The sequence below is a fragment of the Emys orbicularis genome, chromosome 6 (assembly GCF_028017835.1).
Source record: "Emys orbicularis isolate rEmyOrb1 chromosome 6, rEmyOrb1.hap1, whole genome shotgun sequence".
Lineage (NCBI taxonomy): Eukaryota > Metazoa > Chordata > Testudines > Emydidae > Emys > Emys orbicularis.
The window spans coordinates 4,235,095-4,257,116 of NC_088688.1; the positions used below are offsets into that span (position 1 = coordinate 4,235,095).

The 22,022-nt window shown below is 51.4% G+C and overlaps 1 protein-coding gene across 1 annotated transcript in view; it reads left to right on the top strand.

Annotated features, from left to right (window-relative positions):
- The window catches only part of CNTFR (ciliary neurotrophic factor receptor), a 359,131-nt gene that overhangs the window by 292,160 nt on the left and 44,949 nt on the right, over window positions 1-22,022 (top strand). Inside the window, exons 4-5 of the mRNA XM_065406943.1 lie at window positions 4,289-4,406; window positions 5,386-5,552. Coding sequence (XP_065263015.1) covers window positions 4,289-4,406; window positions 5,386-5,552 — 285 coding nt within the window. The remainder of the gene's footprint in view (window positions 1-4,288; window positions 4,407-5,385; window positions 5,553-22,022) is intronic.

The following is a 22,022-nucleotide window of genomic DNA, read 5'->3' on the forward strand; positions in this document are numbered from 1 at the left end:
AACAGCTCTCCGGGGTTATCATGGTTATTATCTATAGAGAGGCTTAAATGTGTGTGATCATAAACCCGGGCCTGCCAGGCTGGTGATGTCATATGCAATACTGATGCTATCATGAAGCTCTGCGATGCTGCTGGCTCTGTGCATATGGTGTGGCGAGGCCTCCAGGGATGGGGGGGGAGGGGTCCGGAGCTGCTCTCGCCACGTTCATCACCTGTCTTGGCATCCCACCAGGCTGAGCTCCAATGTTCTCCCGTCCAGACACAGCGAAGGGGTGTCGGCCTCCATGTGAATTCAGGGCCCTGTTCATAGAGTCACAGAATAAATGGGTTGGAAGAGACCTCAGGAGGTCATCTAGTCCCACCCCCTGCTCAAAGCAGGACCAATCCCCAACTAAATCATCCCAGCCAGGGCTTTGTCAAGCCTGACCTTAAAAACCTGTTCACATCCTGCAGACCATAGGTGCCAACTCCGTGGGTGCCCCCCCCACCCCGCCTCCTCCCCCACTCCCAAGCACGCCGTGTCCCCGCTCCTCTCCCTCCCTCCCAGCACGTCCCCTCCCCCCCGCCACCTAACAGCTGTTTGGTGGCACTTAGGACTTTCCCGGAGGGAGGGGGAGGAGCTGGGACACGGCGCGCTCAGGGGATGAGGCGGAGAAGGGGCGGGGACTTGGGGGAAGGGGTAGAATGGAGGCGGGGCGAGGGTGGTGCAGGAAGAGGCGGGGCCAGAGCGGGGGGTGTCGAGCACGCACTGGGCAGAGGGGAAGTCGGCGCCTATGCTGCAGACGCTGCCTCGCGGGACACGGCGCGCACCGTGGGAAACAGGAGCATCCCAGGATGGGAGGTGACCCCAAAGGGAGATGGGTCTGGCCAGATTTCCCCATGGGTGAGATCAAATCAACACCCACCCACCCTCTACACAGGCACTCTGTGGACTGGAGCTCCCACCAGGATTCCTGTCTGTCCATCCATCCCCGTCCCCACAGTGACTGAACACCTCCCGAATCATGTGAAATAGAAATAACAAGAGCCTTTTCCCCTCCTCCCTCTCTCGCCGGGAGCTTGTGACTGTGTTTGTATATTTACGCTGGTGTGAGTGTGCGATGACATTGCAGAGGGTTTGCATGGGGTCCGTAGTGGGAATGAGTTCCAATGCAGCGGCCTGGGTCCCGACTCCCGTGCTCACGAGTCCCCCTATGGCTTGGCAGTTCCATTGTGCCATGGGCGAGGCGTCTCTCCCGTTGCTGTGGCCAGTCCCACGGAGGGCTCCGAACATCAGGCCAGAGACCTTGAACTGGACTCTGTTTCCAAGGGGTGGCCTGAGTGGAGTGGAGCGTTGGGCTGATGTCTTTCTGGGAGCCCAATGCTGACCCATGCAGTGGGGATCTAACCCCGGTCAGCGGCTATTTGGGAGCGATGGATGGTGGGTTGAGTGGAGGCCATGTTGGCTGCTCCTTCTTTGCTTATGGAAGGCAGTCTTTTCTCAAAAAGGGTGAGGAATTCTTTCTTGTCATGCTCAGGGATATGAGCAGGACTGAGGAGATGACAAACCAGGGCTGATGTATATCAGAGACCTTCCTGACAGTGAGCTGTGGTAGATTGTGGAGTTGTTCCCCAGGGAAGAGGTGGGAGCCCCGGGGCTTGGATCTTTTAAAGGTCAACTAGACAGAGCACTAGAAAATCCATCTATGTCTTTTCCTATTGCTGTGGGAGCAAGTTACAGAGTGAAGTGTACATCCATGCTGGCATACCACGCAAACACCTGAGCTGTCTAGACCTGCATAGGCAGGTGCTTAGATATCGATTTTTTAGGGCCAGAAAGGACCATTATGCTCATGTAGTCTGACTTTTTATTCTTTGAGAGCCAAGGTGGGTGAAGTAATACCTTTCGTTGGACCAACTTCTGCAATACAAGATATTACCTGCCCAACCTTCTCGCTAATATTCTGGGGCCGACGCGGCTACAGCTACACTGCTTTTATTTTTTGTATTAGCATAGTCATGGGTCCGGCCCCCATTGTGCTAGGGATGGGTGAACTATGGTCAGACCTTTCCCATCTGAAACGTCTCTGATCCTCTGAAGAAGCCACGGCCGAGCCCCAGGGTTTAGAGCAGGTGAAGGGGTTCTCCTGGCCCAACGCATACGCGCGTTCCTCTCTCACATGTTCCTGGTTTTCTGCCATCCTTGGTGAAACAATTCCACTGGCCAAAGTGTTGACGCAGACTGGTCCTGACGGGTACCTTGCATTTCCCCCGTCTTGGCCCGTTTAACTAGCCTGCACAATGCCTGCCCCTCTTGTTCGCTACAGACCATCAGCTTTTCCTCTCTCTCCTAATCCGCGTGTCCCCAGTTCCTCCCTCTCTTTAGACAGGACACGCTCTCTGATGTTTCCGGTACTTTCATTGTCGCCTTCGGGCTCTCTCTGGTTTGCAAATCTCCCAGGGTTGTGAGGCAGACAAAACACCAGGCTGCCACCGGGTCCTCTGGCTCAGGCCAGGGCACGCTGTCCAGAGAGGGCAGTCCTTGGGCTATCCCGTAGGCACGACACGGTCTCAAACACAAGTGACGGCTGCCTTGGGCACAGACAGCTGCAGACGCTGTGCGCGAGAGCTCATAACGGCACACCTGGTGCTGTATTTTGCACTGCCCGCAGGTGTGTGAGGTGTGGGGATGGGAAGATGAGGTCCCTGTCCCGGAGCACTTACCATTAGCAGGCGGTCGTGCGTGGATATAATACGCTCACACCAGCCTATTACTGGCAGATACTGAGTCATTGGGTGCGATGTTCCCTGGCTCTGCACTCTCAGGAGCGGCGCCAGGGTTTTTGCCGCCCTAGGCGGGAGTCCTTCCGCGCTCCCGGTCTTCGGCGGCAATTCTGCGGTGGGGGGTCCTTCTGCGCTCCCGGTCTTTGGGGCACTTTGGCGGCGGGTCCCGGAGCGCGGAAGGACCCCCCGCCGCAGAATTGCCGCCGAAGACCCGGCGCGCGGAAGGACCCCCCGCCGCAGAATTGCTGCCGAGGGCGGCAAAATGCCGCCCCCCAAATCCTGGTGCCCTAGGCGACCGCCTAGGTCGCCTAAATGGAAGCGCCAGCCCTGTGCACTCTCCATTAAATACAGGTGCCAGCGGGTCTGTGGAGTTTCTTACTCTCGCCCTGAAAACAGTTCAACCCCAGAACAGGTCAATGAAATTTGGGCTCCAGTCGTTTCCCCGTAGCCACCTCCCTCTCTGCACATATGCCGTCTTTGTATAATACTGTCGCTCAGCCTGGTGGGCTGCCCATGTTCTCAACGCTGATGTCACAGAGCAGGGGAAGAGGAAATCCCGCCACGGCAGGCGTCAACGAGCGACGTCCTCTGGCCTGTGTTCTGCAGGAGGTCAGGCCGGAGGATCGCATGGGCCCCTGTTGGCCTTGATCTCTGTGACTCTCTTGTGTCACTGACCAATGGGTAGTGCTTGGTCCTTACGTCCATGACATGAGAATAACGTCCAGCTGAGACAAGCTGGAATGTACTAACTCCTTATACAGTCCATGGGTGGCGTACCCGAGCCCACTTATCCACTGACGCTTTAAAAACTCCCGCACCCCAATCTGGGTCTATGCTGGTTATGTGATATGTATGTATCGTTTCCTCCTTGCGACCGATACCTGTAATCCCTCAGAACTCAAGCCTGACCCCAGATGTACAGTACCTTCCCTCTTAACTTGTGTATATTTCATTTTAAACATTCACTTTAATACAATGTTTAAATCTGTTCTACCTGTGTATGTGCTCTACAGAGTATAAGAGACCTCGTATTGCTGCCAGCTCCTTTTGCTCAGGTGTTGGAAGTTGTTGTTCTGGCAGCAGAAGCCCCAGGGTCCTAGGCCCAGCTCCCAAAGTGTGTGTGTGAGTTGCACAGCTTTGGTTGTAGTAAGCTGCAGGGCTAACGCACGCCTCGAGTGTGTCTGCTCGGGGGGTTATGCCCTCCTAATGGGCTGGCAGCCAGCTGGCAGACACACCACGGGTCCTGTGGGTGACCTGCTGGCCAGGTTCTGATGCACCGTAGAATCCGGCCCTCCCAAGCAATACGGGGAGCCACATGGAGGGCTTTAGAGTTGGAAGCCGGATGGTGGGGTTGGCTTTGTTGCCTCTGCCCATGAGGTCCTCCTGGGTCAGTTTCCATTGCATAATAACGGCAGTGAAATCCTCCTGCATTCAGTGTGTCCCCGCCTCTCCGCGCTTCCTCCGTCGCACAGACCGGAGCGACGAGGACGTCCCCATTAGTAATCTGGGTCTCTGCTTCCCGGCAGCCTCGCCCAAGGAGCCAGTGCTGATGTGCCGATCCAACAACTACCCCAAGGGATTCTACTGCAGTTGGCACCTACCCAGTCCCACGTACATCCCCAACGCCTTCAATATCACCGTCATGTAAGTGCCTGGGTCCCCGGGGGAGGGGAGAGGAGGGGAGAGTTGCCTCTTTGCATGGGGCAATTTTGTCTCCAGACTGAGGGCCAAATCTGGAATAAATCTGGAGTCGCTCCTTGACTGTGTGTGGACGGGAGCTGCTGGCTCCTCTCCGCATCCGGGTGGAGTGGGGAGCATAGGGGAGTTTGCACTGCAGCTGCCCACTGTCCTTGTTCTGTGGATGAATCAATGGGTTTCTGGCTCCAGGGCTGTCAGTCAGCACAAAATCCCCCTTCCCGATGGTTTCAAGTCGCGGAGAGCGCATGAGCTCGGGGCGTCCTCTTTGGAAGGAGATAACCTCTTGGGTGCTGGAGCCGGCGTGGCACCTTGTAGCCCCGGGAGGTGGGGTTGCAGGGTTGTACCGGGGGTGATGGCAGAATCGAGGCAGAAGCTGAGAGACACCCCCTTGGCTGCGCCTGCGGAGCCGTTTCTAAATGGGTGCAGTCGCCCCCATCCACAGCACGGGAGGCTGGGGCAAGGCCCAGCTCAAACGCCGGGTCACAGTCCCACGGCACACTGAGAAAGGGGGAGCAGGTCAGCCCGGGAGCCGGAGAAGAGTTTCACCCTGAAAGCGAAGCCCGAAAACAACAGGCTTCATGGCTGGGTTTGTGAGAAGGTGGAGCGTGGCGGGGTCTGCCTAAAGATAGACCCAAACTGGGCCACCAGACCCAACCGTCCCCGGCTTTCACCACACAGCCGGAAACCCCTGTGACGGTGCAGCTGAGGCCTGAGCCAAAGAGCAGGGCCCAGGGGAAGATGGAGGAGCGAGGAGTCTCCCTAAGGCTGAGGGCAGGTCTGAGCTGAGAAGAGGCATGATAATTAAGGCCAGGCTGGAGCACAGGGATACCAGCCTGGCACCAGGCCTGGGCCCCAGTGAGCCTGTCCCGCTGAGTGCTGATCCTCGGGGTAACGCCTGATTTCTCTTCTTTTCTGGTTTTGACAGGCATGGCCCAAGAGAGTTGGTCTGTGAGAAAGACGCTTTCCCCAAAAACAGGTGTCACATCAGATATCTCCAGCTGTTCTCCACGGTGAAGTACAAGGTGACCTTGACAGTCACGAATGCCCTGGGCAGAAACGCCACCACCATCACCTTTGACGAGTTCGCCATAGGTAACTTCCCCGGCCGGCGCTGGGCTCTCGGAGCCGGGCGGGCGGTTTGACTGGTTCTGAGTGTGGCGCGCGGCTGCCTTTCTTAGTTCCTGGGTGGTAGTGCGGGGGAGAGGTGCCAGGTTGACAGCCTTAGAACAGAGCCTTTGTTATCCACAGAACGGGATTATCCAGGGCAAAGCATGGATGTGTCCTACTCATGTTGTGCAGGGACTCCCTCGAGTCAGAAGAAGGGAATATGGTCTCCGTGGTCCATATAGCCCATTGGCTCCTCTGCTGTTGGAAAGAGAGTCCATGCCAACTACGTGTTGCTTCACTGAGTGTTTTGCTTAGGACATGGGCTGTGACTAGGTTCTGCCAGTTTTGGTTGGACGTATTCCTGGGGGTTTCATCCCCTGACACAATCTTTAATTAAAGATTAATCTTTTAATTTTTGGAAACTCCAGGACAATCCTGTTGGGTTGGTAGCCCTAGCTGTGACCACTAGTTAGGCCATCAAACAGCTGTCCGATGACAATGCCATGTGGTCACCACAGAGCGAAGCAAGATTTGAACAGGCAGCCCCCGAGGCGTCTGATTCCCAGCTTACGGCCTGGTGTGTTGCCTGTTTCCCATCGCGGGCTGCCGGGATCAGAGGAGATAATTGAGCTGTCAGAGCAGTCCCCAAAATACACGCCCAGCTCCTTTCTACTCAGACGCGGCTTGGGGCGGGAAGCAGGCCTCCTTTGGAGCGGCTCCACTGTCCACCTCCCATTCTGAGCAGGGAGAAAGAAGTTCCCGCAGGGAACGGGTGCATGAAAAGAGGGGTTCGTAGTTTGCACCAGACTTACTCTGTCCCTGTTTTCACTCATCCAGTCAGGGAGCAGAAATAATAGTCCCCTGGGTGACTCGGCTGCCCAATCACATGCCACGAGCAATAGACGGTCACAATGAGTAATTCAGGAACAGCCTATAGGCCGAGTTGTGGTCCCTAAAGCAATGGATCAATAGTTCCCTTGTCTCAGGTTCCGTGTGGTTTGGTATCAGCTACGTTGAGAGATGCAGACATCTCTTAGGAGAGGGAAGAGCCACCAGAAATACAGCAGACAAGTGGGACAGGCTGTTGTTATTGAGCATGTGCACTGCGTTAGCACCTGGAGGCCTCGGTCTAGCCAGGGCCCCCTCGTACTGGGTGCTTTCCAGACATACAATAAAAGCCCATTCCTGCCCAGTAAATGCACAGTCTTCATCCAAGGCAAGAGCTGGGTGACAGAAGCAAACAGGAGAAGGAGGATTAGCTATGGTAGCATTATTATTTATGTATATCAGCCTAGCCCGTAGGAGCTCTAATCCCAGACCAGCACCCTGTTGTGCTAAGTTCTGTGTCCGCAATTCATAGGTGCTCATTCGGCAGCAATCTCAGCCAGCCACCTGCCCAGCTGTAATGTACAACGGATCCTTACTGAACAGGCAGCCGGGCTTCAGGAGCCAGTTGACCCACATGGTGGCACCTCGCGTAACCTCTCACTGGAACGCTTGTTGCTATTCTATGTGTAATAACGGTGATCATCACACGGCTGCCACAGTGTTGGGGGCCGTGATAAGAACCCAAAAAGAATAGAACCTTGCATATCTCTAGTGTCCCTCATCTCAAGGGAACCCAAAGCCCTGTACAACCCACAGATGAATGACATCATCAGTGGTAACAGACTTTCCATTTGGCTTTGATTCTGTCTGTTTAGGCCTAGAAAAGCTTTGGCTGAGTCTAGGAGCATCTCAGACTTTGTCATAAGTTGCTGGATGGAGCAATTAAGATGAAACTATCACAGATATTCTCAAAAAGAACAGGAGTACTTGTGGCACCTTAGAGACTAACAAATTTATTAGAGCATAAGCTTTCGTGGGCTACAGCCCACTTCTTCGGATGCATATAGAGTGAAACATATATTGAGGAGATATATATACACACATACAGAGAGCATGAACAGGTGGGAGTTGTCTTACCAACTCTGAGAGGCCAATTAAGTAAGAGAAAAAAACTTTTGAAGTGATAATCAAGATAGCTCAGTACAGACAGTTTGATAAGAAGTGTGAGAATACTTACAAGGGGAGATAGATTCAATGTTTGTAATGGCTCAATGGCTGAGCCATTACAAACATTGAATCTATCTCCCCTTGTAAGTATTCTCACACTTCTTATCAAACTGTCTGTACTGAGCTATCTTGATTAGCATTTCAAAAGTTTTTTTCTCTTACTTAATTGGCCTCTCAGAGTTGGTAAGACAACTCCCACCTGTTCATGCTCTCTGTATGTGTGTATATATATCTCCTCAATATATGTTTCACTCTATATGCATCCGAAGAAGTGGGCTGTAGCCCATGAAAGCTTATGCTCTAATAAATTTGTTAGTCTCTAAGGTGCCACAAGTACTCCTGTTCTTTTTGCGGATACAGACTAACACGGCTGCTACTCTGAAACAGATATTCTCGTGTTTCTGGTTCTGGCCAAAACCAGACCAAAAATGTAAACGCAAGAATTAACCAACTGGCCTTCAGTTTCCATCAAGATTCAAGTTTTCTTCCATTTGAGTTGGGAGATAAGAGCAAAGCCCAGAAACAAATAAAACAATGTGTTGGTTACACGAATGCACCATCAATTATTGGGCCATAGGAGCAAGGAAATGATGTCCCTGCAATTCAGCCAGTGTTCAGGCAATGCATAGGTCAGTTCAGGGAGAGAGAAAGATGGGCAAAATCCATGGTTGGTGTAAGCAGGTGCAACTCCATGGATTTCAGCTGAGTTGCTTTCACTCACCCCAAGATGGATTTGGCCTCTGTATGGTCCTAAATTCAGAAAAATTCAAACCGGAAATAAAGCACCAAATCTTAACAGTGAGGTAACTATGAACCCCGTGGGTCCTGTGTTTGTACAGCACCTAACACAATGGAGTCCTGGTCCGTGACTAGGGCTCCTAGACACTACAGTAATACAAATAACAAATCCTAATAATAGCAGTTGGAACAACTAGCCCAGGGCTGTGGTGTATTGTCCATCACTTGGCGTCGTTAAATCAAAACTAGCGGTCTTTCTAAAAGACACACTCCTTAAACTAAGGCGACCTCTAGTTCCACTACAGGTTGTTGGACTCAATGCAGGAATCACTGGGTGAATTTCTATGTCCTGTGTTATGCAGCAAGTCACACTAGATGATCATACTGATCCCTTCTACCCTGAACATCTACAGAAACGATGTGTTTACACCTGCAGAGAGTAAGGGGATAGACGCCCCAGTGAGGAGTAAGTGGTTAAGTAGGCAGCTGGGGAGCCGGCAGAGAAATTATGGGAGGAAGTCATCGGCAGAGAAGGAAGTCTACTCGAACCTTCCTACACCACCCAAACTGGGCCTCTTTTGAGGTCTCAAAGAGCTTGCTTGACTTTAAATAAATATTTAGCAAATGAAGCAAATCAAAATCAGAAAGGCTAAGGTACAAAATGAGTTACACCTAGCAAGGGACATAAAAGGCAAGAAGAAGAGGTTCTTTAAATACATTAGGAGCAAGAGAAAGATGAAGGAAAGTGAAGGTCCTCTACTTAGTAGGGAAGGAGAGCTAATAACTGGTGACGTCAAGAAGGCTGAGGTGTTTAATGCCTGTTTTACATCTATCTTCACTAAAAAGGTCACTAACGGGGACCAGATACTAAACACAATTAATAGCAACAACAGGGGGGAAGGAATGCAAGCCAAAATAGGAAAGAACAGGTTAAAGAATAGTTAGATATGTTAGATGGAGTCAAGTCAGCAGGGCCTGATCAAATTCATCTTAGGGTACTTAAGGAACTAACTGGAGCAATCTTGGAACCATTAGCACTTATCTTTGAGAATTCATGGAGGATGAGTGAGGGCCCAGAGGACTGGAGAAGGGCAAATATAGTACCTATCTTTAAAAAGGGGAACAAAGAGGATTCAGGGAATTATAGACCAGTCAGCGTAACTTTGATACCTGGAAAGATACTGGCACAAATTATTAAACAATCAGTATGTAAGCACCTAGAGGATAATAAGGTTAGCCAGCATAGACTTGTCAAAAACAAATCGTATCAAACAAACCTAATTTCCTTCTTCAACAGGGTTACTGGCCTAGTGCATGGAGGCAGAGGGGAGCAGTAGACATGATATATCTTGATTTTAGTAAGGTTTTTGACATAGTCCCACATGACAGTCTCCAAAAATAAGGTGGGGGAGAGAGGGGGAATGTAGCCTTGATTAAATTACTGTAAGGTGGGTGCACAACTGGTTGAAAGAACATACTCAAAGAGTAGTTACCGACCATTTGCTGTCAAACTCTGAGGACGTATCTGTTCCCACAGGAGTCAGTTTTGCATCTGGTGGTAGTCAATATTTTCATGAATGACTTGGATCATGGTGGGGAGAGTATGCTTTAAAAATTAGCTGGGCGGGGTTGTGATCACGTTGGGGGACAGGATTAGAATTCAGAAGACTTTGACAAATTGGTCTAATTTCAGCAAGATGAAATTCAATAAAGACAAGTGCACAGTACTACACTTAGGAAGGAAAGCTCAGATGCACAACAGGGAATAACTGGATGGGGGTCGTACTGCTGAAAAGGATCTGGGGGTTATAATGGGTCACAAATTGAATATGAGACAACAATGTGATGCAGGTTAGGACATGTCACTGCAGGACTCAACTCTTCCTTGACTGGCCTTTTCATCACCAGGATTGATCCGACCAAGGACGCCCCACGGGTGCAGTTCCACTTGTGGGAGCTGTAGTGTAGACAAGGCTCAGGAGGGCTCCGAGGCTTTTACCAGAATGGTCTTATCTAGACTGAGATTTAAATCTGTGATATTAACTAGCTCCTTCTAATTAACGTCGTCTAAAACTCCAGTCAAGACAAAGCCATTGAATTTTAGCACATGCTAAACTATTCTAGCTAAAACCCACATTTTATAACCTGCTGAAATTGAGTGAAAGGCATTGAAAGGTATCCACGCTGGTAGCAAAAAAGAACTAGATAAGTTCCTGGAGGACGGTCCATCAATGGCTATTAGCCAAGATGGTCAAGGATGTAACCCCATGCTCTGGGTGTCCCTAGCCTCTGTTTGCCAGAAGCTGGGAGTGAACAGCGGGGGGTGGATCACTTGATGATTACCTGTTCTGTTCATTCCCTCTGAAGCACCTGGCATTGCCCACTGTCAGAAGACAGGATACTGGGCTAGATGGACCATTGGTCTGACCCACTATGGCCGTTCTTATGTTCTTATTAAGTGGGGTTTTCAACAGAGTTAAACTACCCTGACTGAACTAACTTGATTAAAATTAGAAGGAGGTATCTACCCATCAGAGGAATGAGGAGCGAAGCCTTCCACTAGGCATAGTTTGGGGAAACAACCTGACTAGTTTGAAGATGGAGTTTGATAAATTTATGAACAGGATGGTATGATGGGATTGCCTGTGGTATCAGGGGACTGGACTCAATGACCCAGCAAGGCCCTTCCAGTCCTATGTTCCTAAAAAAATCCACCTTTTTATCCTAGTTTAGATAGGCCGTTGCCATCTAACCCTCGTCTGAGTGGTGGAGGTAAACACGCCTGAGAACTGTCTATACTAGAGCCTCCACTGGTTGGGAACTATGGCCCCAGAAACTCCTAGTGTAGACATATCCAGCAGTAAATTCAGATGCAGCCTCAGATTAAAGGCTCTTCCTCCCCCCAGAAGCCCAGCCACACATGCAGGAGCTTAGTGGACTCTCCCTGACTCCCTCTGAATGGAATTGAATTGAATCTTAGTTGAGCGTGGAGCTAGTCTGCCACTTGTTTCCTTGTCAGACCACCAGCGATGGGGCCCATCTAAACAGCCAGAGCCCTGGGAAGAATTAACCTTCTTTGGTGTGTTTCCTCCTCTCTCCTGCTCCAGTCTCCAGCGGAAACCCCCCTCCCCAGCAGCTCAGAAGATGAGCTCTAATTGAGTGGAAAACGACTGGCCCATTCTTTTGATGTCCTTTGCTGCTGTCTTGCTTGCCGGTCACATAGCGCCACTCGTTAGCATCCAGCTGCAAGGAGTCACTCTGTGTTGCCATTTTAAATGATGGCTGCAAGATGTGTTCGAACCCTCTGGCCTCCGTCTCTCATCAGTAAGGAATCCGGGCTGCTGTCCTCCCCTCTCTTGCCTGGAAATGGTTTTCTGAGTTGTGCTTTCTGCAAAGGTAGCAGTATTTGCTGAGGCTGGGAGAGGAGCTCGGAGCTCAGGGCAGTCAGGAGTGGGGAGAGGAGCCAGGGCAGCTAATGCACCCCTTACCATGCTTCACAAGCCAAACACCTATGCTCTTTGCCCCAAAGGAGCATGGGAGCAGATGGACCAGTGCCATCAGCAGAGAAGGGAGAGAGCCTGGAGAGGGGGTGGGTCGTGGGTGTGAGCAGTGAGAGTGGGCTGGGGGAGCAGGTGGAGGCCTTGGAGCAGAGACACACAGAGAGGGACTAGGTACAGTGACCGAGGGAGCTATAAACCCTCAGGGCATAAACTGACCATTAGCTATGGCAGCTCAGGAGAAAACTTCCCCCGGGGGCAGACTGTCCCATCACCGGCTGTCTGAAGCAGCTAGGGCTGGCCACGGTCAGAGACAGGATTCCAGGCTAGATGGGCCCCGTCTGATCCATCCTGGCAGTGCCGAAGTCCCTGTAGGCAGCGTGAGCCGGCAGAGACACGCTGGCGAGGCGTTACAGCGGGACGAGAAGGAGCCAGCCCATGCCTCAGCTGCCATAGGCACGTGGCCCAGTTCAAAAGGATCCTCTCCCTGGGGAGGGTGAAGAGCAGGACATTCCGGGTTGGGCAGGGGGAGGACAGCCAGAGGTTACTCCTCAGAAAGGGCTTGGACTCTGATAGGGCCACCTGGGTGACTCCCCCTGTGCTTCCAGAGGACACGAAGGGTGTGTCTACACTGCAGTAGGCACCCACGGCTGGCCCAGGCCGGCTGCCTCAGGCTCGCGGGGCTCGGGCTAAGAGGCTCTTTAAATGCAGTGTTAGACATTCAGGGTCAGGCTGCAGCCCGAGCTCTGGGACCTTCCCATCTGGCAGGGTCCTAGAGCCGACCCCAGCCCGAGTCAACTGGCACGGGCCAGCCGCGGATTTTCAGTTGCAGTGTAGACGTACCCTAAAGTGCCAAGGGGCGAGAGCTTCTGTGCAGGGTGGGGCGGGCCGGGCCGGGCAGGGCCTTGACTCTCATGGCGTCCTGGTTCAGCCCATGGTTTCCATGCAGGAGTCGGGAACCGCTGGTCGTTTGCTGGGAAACGCCGTGAAGCAAGGGAGCCGGCTTGTCTAAGGCAAGCCGCCATTGTGCCTGCGCTGACGGACGGGGCGTGGGGTTCAGTGAGCGGGTGCTGGGTGGCACTGGCGGCCTGTGAGAGACAGGAGGTCTGACTCCGGCTGTGCGCACACTTGGAACTGGGGCTGCGAGTCTCTTCGAGCTAGTGCGCTTTACTGCTAGTGTAGCTGGGGTCGCGCGGCGAGCAACGGCACAGGCCAGCCGTGCCGACCACGAACCCGCCTGAACCCTGTGGGTGGGAACTCGGTATAGCTAGCCTGTGCCACTGCTGCCTCTGCCCGTGCTCCCATGGCTACACTACTGTTCTTAGTGCACTAGCACGAGCGTGTCTGTGCAAGCTGGTAGTCACACCCCAAGCTCCTAGTGTGGACGTAGCCTATGACTGTGTTCCAGGCCCTCGGGCATCCTGTCAGGCTGAGCGTCGTGCGAGGAAACTCCCCCTCCCTGCTCCCCCCATGGTGAAACAGACCAAAAGCATCACATCTGGGCAGAACAATCAGTCATTTACGATCCATCAGTACTGGAACTGGGGGTGCTGCCGCACCCCCTGGCTTGAAGTGGTTTCCATTATATACAGGGTTCACAGTTTGGTTCAGTGGCTCTCAGCACCCCCACTATACAAATTGTTCCAAAACCCCTGCATTTACCTCCACGTCTATATGGCCAGGTTCGAAAGGAGCAGGGAGGGGACCTAGGACCTACTTTGCCTGGGAGAGGGGGGCAAGAAACGTGCAGTTTTGCTCCATTTCCCAGAGGGAAAGGCAGCATTTGCCAGCAAAAATGCTGGGACGTGTCACCCTCTATCGACTCCTCACATGCCAGCCGAGCGTAACAAACCGTGGTATTTACCGGTGACTCTAGCCTGGCCTTAGAGAGGCAGCATGTGGGGGTCATTCGCCAGCGGGACACCAGCATCCACAAGCTGCTACCCTCATCTGGTGGTTTGGTGGCCCAGTTGTGAAGTAAGCCCAGCTCTCAATGGATATCTGACCTGTGACGGGTTCTCCCCGGGGTGCTATCTGGAACTGGGGTACCACTGAGCCCCCCTGACCCACCAGCCTGGGCTCCCTTTACACTGTACTGCTGTGACCAGCCTGCCAGCCCTCTCCCAGGCTCCAGCATACATACAGGTAGGGACACACCCAGCTGCAGTACGTGTAGACGCTGTGATCCGCTCTGCAAGGGGAGGCTCAGCTAAGGAACTACCCTGCTGCTGAAGTGCACCCTCCCCCCCCGGAGTATAAACCCAAACTTAGACCATCTTGTGCTGCACAGAGATCTGTACAGCGTAAGCTCATGAAATTCGCCCCCTCCCTCAAAGTGGAGGAGGATGTGCCACAGCTTTCTGCCCCGAGTTATGACTCCCACGCACTGGTTTGTGATAAAGCAAAAACAAGTTTATTAACTACAAAAGATAGATTTTAAGTGATCATAAGGGATAGCAAACAGATCAAAGCAGGTTACCTAGCAAACAAACAAAACAGGCAAACTAAGTTTAATATACTAAAGAGACTGTATATGAGTAGCAAATTCTTACCTTAAATGATGATTCAAGCAGGCTGCAGAGATTCTTAAGGGGCCAGCTGCACTTGCTTACAGCTAAAATCCCCAGGTGTTCCATTCACAGGCTAAAAATCACTTTAGCCTGGGTCCAGCACTTCCCCCAGTTCAGTCTCCGTTCCTTTGGTGTTTCCAAGAGTCTCTTTGGGTGGGGAGTCAGTGAAGAGCATATGGTGGAGAACCCTTTGTCTCAAAGCTTGGTTCCCACGCCAGTCAGTAGAAAAACACTGATATTCCAAGATGGAGACGAGCACCAGTGACCTGGTCTCTGGTCCCTGTAGTGTCACAGCTGCCATGAGGCTGTTTGTAGCGTCCTCAGGAAGGATATAAACTTCTTCTAAGGCCTATTGTTGTCCGTAATGGTTCATTAACTTGAATGGGCCCTTCCCAGCCAGCCATCTAGACTGACAGTCTTTTGCCTAGTGGGCGTTCCCCAGGTGTAAACACATTTGTAATACAGATACATAGCCAATATTCCTAGCTTCAGACACAGAAATGAAACATGCATACAAATAGGATAATCCTATTCAGTAAATCATAACTTTTCCAATGATATCTCACATGACCTATCTTGTGTAAAATACATCAGAATTATGCCATAATAATATCACTGTGAAGAATATGGGGTGTGGTGTCAAATGACCCCCGCCACCTCCTGATAGGCACTATTTGGGCCCCTGAGTGGCCTTCTCACTAGAAGCCAAGCACTGACTGGGCCGTGGAGAAGTGATCTGGGGTGAGGAGTGAGCCTGGAGGAAGGTTGCTTGGCCTCTGCCCCAGGACACTTTGTCCTTTGCATATACTGGGGCCTGCCAGAGCCTTTCACCAGCACAAACATCTCTCTGACAGAGAAGAGACTCTCGCACTGTCATTCACGTTTGCTGTATGTGGGGGAGGGGGAGTGAACAGCTCCTCTTTGAATCCTGACTTGTGTTTTAACAGCTTTAAAGCAGCCTGACAGATGGTATTTGCATTCTTCATGCAAAAGCGGGGGGGGGGGAACCCAACAGCACCTCACCTCCACCGCAATTTTTCTGATGGGAGCCTTGGGCAAGTTATCAAAAGAAAATACACGGCATTAAAAATGTAACATCCTGCTGGTGCTAATTATTCCGCATATCAAAAGCAATTCAAGGCAAACGCGATTCCAAGCGAATCACGGAGTGCAGGCCACCAACCTCAGGAAGGGAACGACATTTTCGGCTCGTTCGGATGTGATAACATGCTCAAATGCAATCCCGGCACTCGAAAGGGCCGGCGGTCCCTGACCCCTTCGACCTGAAAGGAAACCAGAGCATTCTGCAGAACGGCATGCAGGTTATACGCAAGGGAGACTTCACCGCCCCCCCCAAAACGCAACCACCTCTCAGATGGCAGCCTGGCCACGCTGAACAGCAATTTAGAATGTGAGGACCGAGAGGCGCAAAATGGCCTTGGAGTCAAGGCACTGGACTGGATTCGAAAGATACAGGTTCAGTTCCTGACTCTGCCACAAGCCCCCTCTGTGGTCTTAGGCAAATCACTTAATCTCCCTGTTTCCCAGCTGTATAGTGGGGTTAATGATACTTCCTTACTTCCAAGGGGCTTTGTGAGGATCCAGTATTAATGTCTATGAGGTAGTCACATGCTACACAGATAGGTCTGTAACAACCTACCCAGCAGGTCAGTTCAATTTAAACTACTTAGGTAGGCAGAATTAAAAGACCTAGACTGGAATTTGGCCAAGCCATGGAGTTTAATACCCTTACTCTTGTGAAAAATGCCCTGGGCTACTTAATGATCTTAAGTGATCGGTTTTACAGCTCGGTTGAAAGACGGCGGCTCGGACAGCATAGTGTGCTCCTGCAGCACCTCGGTTTTACTCGGAGAGTTCCTCCTTTCCACAACTGATGGGGCCGGACTGCTTCATTTCTGAGATATGACAAGATGACAGGCTAGGCTGAGATCTGAAAAACTGAGGTCAAGTTTGGCTGACTGGGGCAGGGGCTGTCTGAAAAAGGAGGGAGTTCACACAGCATGGCAAGCTTGGAAATGGAAACATGGGAAGGAAATTTACTTGGCCGGCCCAGTGCTGCCCTTGCTGCTCTTAGAACTGCTGGGCCAGCAACAATTGGTAACTAGAGCTTTTTTTGCCGAGGATTATTTATTTTCTCCTTTTTTCTGCCAGTGAATTATCCATGAAGGGATTTTGATTCTTTTTTTTAATGAATTGGGTCCACATTTGAGACGAGGTGCTGCACATTTTATCTGAACGCCTCACGGCCTAGGCGCTGTTTGTGAGCTACATGATTCATTTACTACTTCCACTCTTCTCTGGTCTACTCAGTTCTTATTCCTGGCATGAAGTGGGTTACCTGAGTCACGTGGTATTGTTTCTGCTCTCTGACGGGATGACTGACATTTTTCGAAGGAGCGAAACCAAAGACATCAAATGAGAGATTCAGTGTACCTCCATCAACACGACAAAGTCTTTGCAAAAATCACAGAACCCCTGTTTGATATCTGCTTGTTTGAGTGCTAGCAAGAAGGCTCTTGGTCAGTTAGAAAGGTCAATCTTTTCTACAGCCTAAATGGTTACCATGCGGTTCGTATGTCCCCATAGGGTTCGATCCAGCCCATCCCTATGGAGAACAATGCAGGCTTGTCCTCTATAATACATTTGTATTGTTCTGTACAATCTAATTATAAAAGATCTAAGTGGTAGGGATTCCCACTTGTTCTCCCAGTGTAATTAACTGCTATAGTTATACCAGTATCACTTCCTTTGGGGATACGCTTATTCCAGTATAAATATGGCTTTTTTCTGTCTTAAACCACTTCCCAAGCGACATTATCTTATACTAGAATAAGAGTGTCCTCATGGGGTTATACCAGTAGAACTATCTCAGTTTAAATTCACACTTTACCTTAGACCATTATAACTTTCTTGTGTAGGCAGGTCCTTCATTTCACCCTGTTACTCTACATTGCTTACCATGCTTTCTTTTTTTCTTTTTTTACTGCTTGCAAATCGGTCATGAGCCGAGGTGGATTCCTCTTAGCAGATCAGTTGGTTGATTTAATGCAGGGGTTCTCAAACTGAGGGTCGGGACCCCTCAGGGGGTCACGAGATAATTACATGGGGGGTCGTGAGCTGTCAGCCTCCACCCCAAACCCTGCTTTGCCTACAGCATTTATAATGGTGTTAAATATATAAAAAAATGTTTTTAATTTATAAGGGGGGTCGCACTCAGAGGCTTGTTATGTGAAAGGGGTCGCCAGTAAAAAAGTTTGAGAACCTCTGATTTAATGTGTATAAAAGAACGCCTTTTGTTCTTCCTACAGCAATTGCTGCAGGACTCCCAGTCATTTCTGTTGCTCTTTGCTAAACTCCCTTCAGCTTGTCAATATCTTTTTGGCAATGGGGTGCCCAGAACTGAACCCTTGTCCTGTCTGTCTCTCTATCTGTCTGGGCCCCTTCACTATAGTATTTGAGCACTAGATAGCAAATCTCCTCATTCAAATCCCAAGAGCAGATCTAACCCAGTTACAAAGCTGGAGAATGTATATAGCATGACAGGAAGCAGTGATGCTATAGACTTTACACTTGATCTGAAGCTGGCATCTGTTAGACTTTCAAAGTTGGCCCCCTCTTGCCCTTTACTGCTGTCTTCCAGGATGTTCCAAACTTCTGTAGATTCCCCAGTGCTAGTTAATAGGTTCCTCCTCCGTGGTGGTGCAGATGGAAACAAGGTTTTCCGGACTGGCTGCCTTGCACATTGGAATCTCGCTGGGAAGTTGTTACTTGATTGGAGATGAAGGATTTCTTCTTGAACAGTCCATCAGACAAAGCAGCTGGTATATTCCAGAGAAGCTATAACAGTGACACTGATTTATACATAGCTGCAAATGTACACAGCACTTTTCAACTCTAAATTAAGCCATTTTTCCTGCTCCAAAGAGCCTCCACCCTAAGATGGACAAAACAAACAAAGGCAGCAATGCTAGCTGCAGTTCATAGGATCCGGCATTGGCCTAGCCCTGGTCCCACTGAAAACAAAGGTAAAACTCCCACTAGCTGAATCATTTCTTCTCACTGAACCATCTCTCACTGAGACCAGGATGCAAACGTTCTGTGAAACTAGCTGGCTCCTCAGTGCACAATCAGAATGAACGTAGGTTCTTGGATTAGTGAGGTGACACAAAGGCACCTGGATAACCAGAGCTGGGAAGAGTCAGTGAGCTGAGGATCTGAGGTGAGGATATTCTTCAGTTTGACCACAAGCTGCTAGGCTCAAAGCAGAAACCACTGGGTGAGGTTCTGTGACCTGTGCTATACAGGATGATCACGATGGTCCTTTCTGACCTGAAAATCTGTGATGAGAATGTGGCGGAAACAGCCCGGTTTTTCACACCATTTTGCAGATTGGGAATGCCGTTGTGCTCCACACAAATCCTGAGAGTGACCCCATTTTTAAGCAATCCTTATTCGGGCAAAACTGCAACTGATTCAGGGAAAACTGAACAAGGACCTCAGGGTTGGGAGCACTGTTTTCTAAACATGCTGGCGAGCCCTGCAGACTCTCTGCTGACCAGGAACGTGAAGACCCTCTCAAGGACTGAGTCTGCTGCTGCTCACAGCCAGAAGATTCTCTCCCAGAAATCTCAACTGTCCTCCCGCCAGCCTCCATTTTGAACGGGAAAAAAGTTTAGTTCAAAGAGCTGCTCCCCATGTGAATGGCTCGTAACCAAATCTCTGACAAAATGGATGGATTTGTTCCACCCACTGATACTATTTCGGTATTTGTTCTTACGCTGGGACTCTCTTTCCATCCACAAAGAGCCAAGCCCATCCCTGGGGCAGCTTCACTGACATCATGGGGCCACAGTCTGCCCTCAGTTATACTGGCGTAAACCCAAGGGGTCACGTATCCGGCTGTCAGCCCGTCTGAAGCACATGTGCCCCGATCTTCACCCCAGTATCCGAGTACTTCCCCATCTATTTGACGAAGTTACTCTGGCTTTACAAACGACAGCAGGATTTGGCTCGCAGCATGACACCGGCAGAGAGCTTGGCCTGAGTGTTTGGGTCCTTAGCAAACACCGCAAAGGAGAAACACCTGCAAAGTGAATGGATTTAAGTTGGAGGATTTGAAAGTTTCCCCTGTCGCAATATCTCACATTCACCCAGCCCAGCGCCTTTCATCCCCAAGGCTCCTTGCAGACTTGATGTTAAGCTGGATTTTGGAATCATCTGCATTCGTTCAGCTACACAGATTTTTTGTTTTGCAAACCAAATCCACAAAGTCCACAGAGCCAGCGCTGGATTTATACTTTTCCGTATGTGTTTGGACTCAAAGGCCCTTTTAATGGAAGCCGATGTCCACCCCAAGCCCCGGGATTCAAAGCAAGAGCAGGAATTACACAGCCATCTGGAGTAGCTCAGGACTGCACAGACCCGACAAATTCTCCCCCTGCTGCTTGTTGATAAAAGACAAAGCCACCAGAGGAAAATCTGGCCTGATAATAATTGTCCGCCCTCCCCCTGGCTGGCCTGCTACCAAATGGGGTGATTGTGCCTCGAAAGTGACCCCAAAAAGCTCATGCATTTGCACACGTCACCTGGCTACACCCCCCCTCCCCCGGGATAAAACCTTATAAGGAAAGTCATGTGGGAGTCGAGGATGCTCAGCACCTGGCAGCGTCAGGCCCGTAAGATCGCGTCTCTCCAGCTGTCGGCTAGACAGGCCAAGCACACTGTATAACCCCCCCTCCCCCGCCGCCCCCGAACCTGACACGATGCAACAAGTGGCGTGCTGAACAGCGAGATCCGGGGAGCGCAGGAGGTGCCCCTGCTGGGATCGGTCACTCATTCTCCCAGGCATGTGCACATCTGCCTCCTGACCTCATCTTTTCCTCTCCCCGACTGACTCCCCCTTCGCGGCTCGTAGGCAGGACGGCAGCAGTGAGGTTCCAGGCGAGGCGAGGGAGGTGGCGGGTTGAGGCAGGGCGCTCCAGTCGGGAGAGAGGGGGTGGGGACGCTGGTGAGAGAAGGGGCTGAACGGGTGTCGAAGCTGGCAATGCGGAGGGAGCGCCATCAAAGGAGACGAGGCCTGAGCTGTAGGCTGGGCCTGAGCGATGTGGGGCCTGGAAAGCTGAAACCAGAAGTTTAAGAGGCAGCCAGTGAACTGACACAGCGGCAGACAAGAGGGTGAAGCGACAGGAGAGGGAGGTTATGGCTCAAGGACGCAGGCTCAGGATCCCCTGCCATCCTCTCTGCATCGAATGCCCTCCCCATCCCTGCTCGCTCAGGCACCAGCGTCCAGCACTCGAGGCACTCCTTCGCACTCACGCCTCCGCTGGGCCTGCTGGACGGGAACTCGCCATGCAAAGAATAACCAGCCCCTCAGTTCTTCCTTCCCCTGGGTTCCCCAGTGCATCCTGCCTTCGCAGCTATGTCGCAAGCACCCTGGGGCAGGGACTGTCTCTGTGTCATGTCCAGGACAGCACCAAGCACATTGCCAGGGCCTAGCAGATAATAACAACAATCACAGTACAGAAGTTGCTCATTAACTGGCCAGGTATCTGATGCTGTTGCTGTCCCTCTGCCGAGCAGTAGCAGATTTCTGGGCTTTGCAGGACAGTTAGATGAGGAGTCCGAGTAATTTCTTAGTGTAACTTTGTTTATTTACACTATATTCACCAGTCCTGGAACAGAGGTGGTCACAAACGGCCCACAGGCAACCCTTTCTTCCAGGAATTTCAGCCCAGTGCTCAGTGCCCTGGAGTAGCTTTCCCCCCAAGAACTGACTCTAGTTGGAGAGCAGAGACCAAACTCCCTTTCTGCTGGCTACAGCTCCCACCCAAAAGCAACCGCATCACAAAACTAACAACAAGCAGCATGTCTTCAAAGACTGAACAGCACTCGCATGCTCAGAAAAAGAACTTGTAAGACTGCCTATAACAGCGCCGCCCGGATCAAATCAGATAAAGAGCATGATCTATTTGCCTTGTGAGTCCTTTGGCCACCCACCTTTGTGTGTGGTTGTACTATTGTCCACAGGAATCGCCATTGGCTAAAGTCCCGTGGTAGGAAGCAGAGGAGTAACGGTTGGAGGCATCCATGAAGAGGAAGCCAGGGCACTCTAGTTACAAACCTAGGCTCATCCTGCCCAAGCTCCTTCCTGTCGACAGAGAGAGCCAGGCTGCAGGTTGTGGAACTGTCCAGCAGCAGCCGGGGCTATGGGGGTGGACTCCTCCAGAGGCTGCTGGAGACGAGACTGACAGACAGACACATTACACTCCGCTTGAGTTTTATTCAAAAGCCTCGAGGATCCCCGTGGATCCTCCGCCCCTCTGGCGGGGTGCTGCATGGCCAAGAACTACCCCGAAAGCCCCATCCTCCCTCACGCTAAACTTCCAGCGCCCTGGCGTTACGTGGGTGAGGGGTTCCCTCTCCAATTCCAGGCTAGGGAGGCACCGGACTGTCGGCTAGCGGGGTCGTGAGCGTGGCATAGACGGACCAGAAAGGGAGGTCCCCTCCCTAGCCTGAACCCCAATACTGCATGGGGTTGGAGGGAGCCCATCACCTCAGCAGCTCCGCTGGGACCG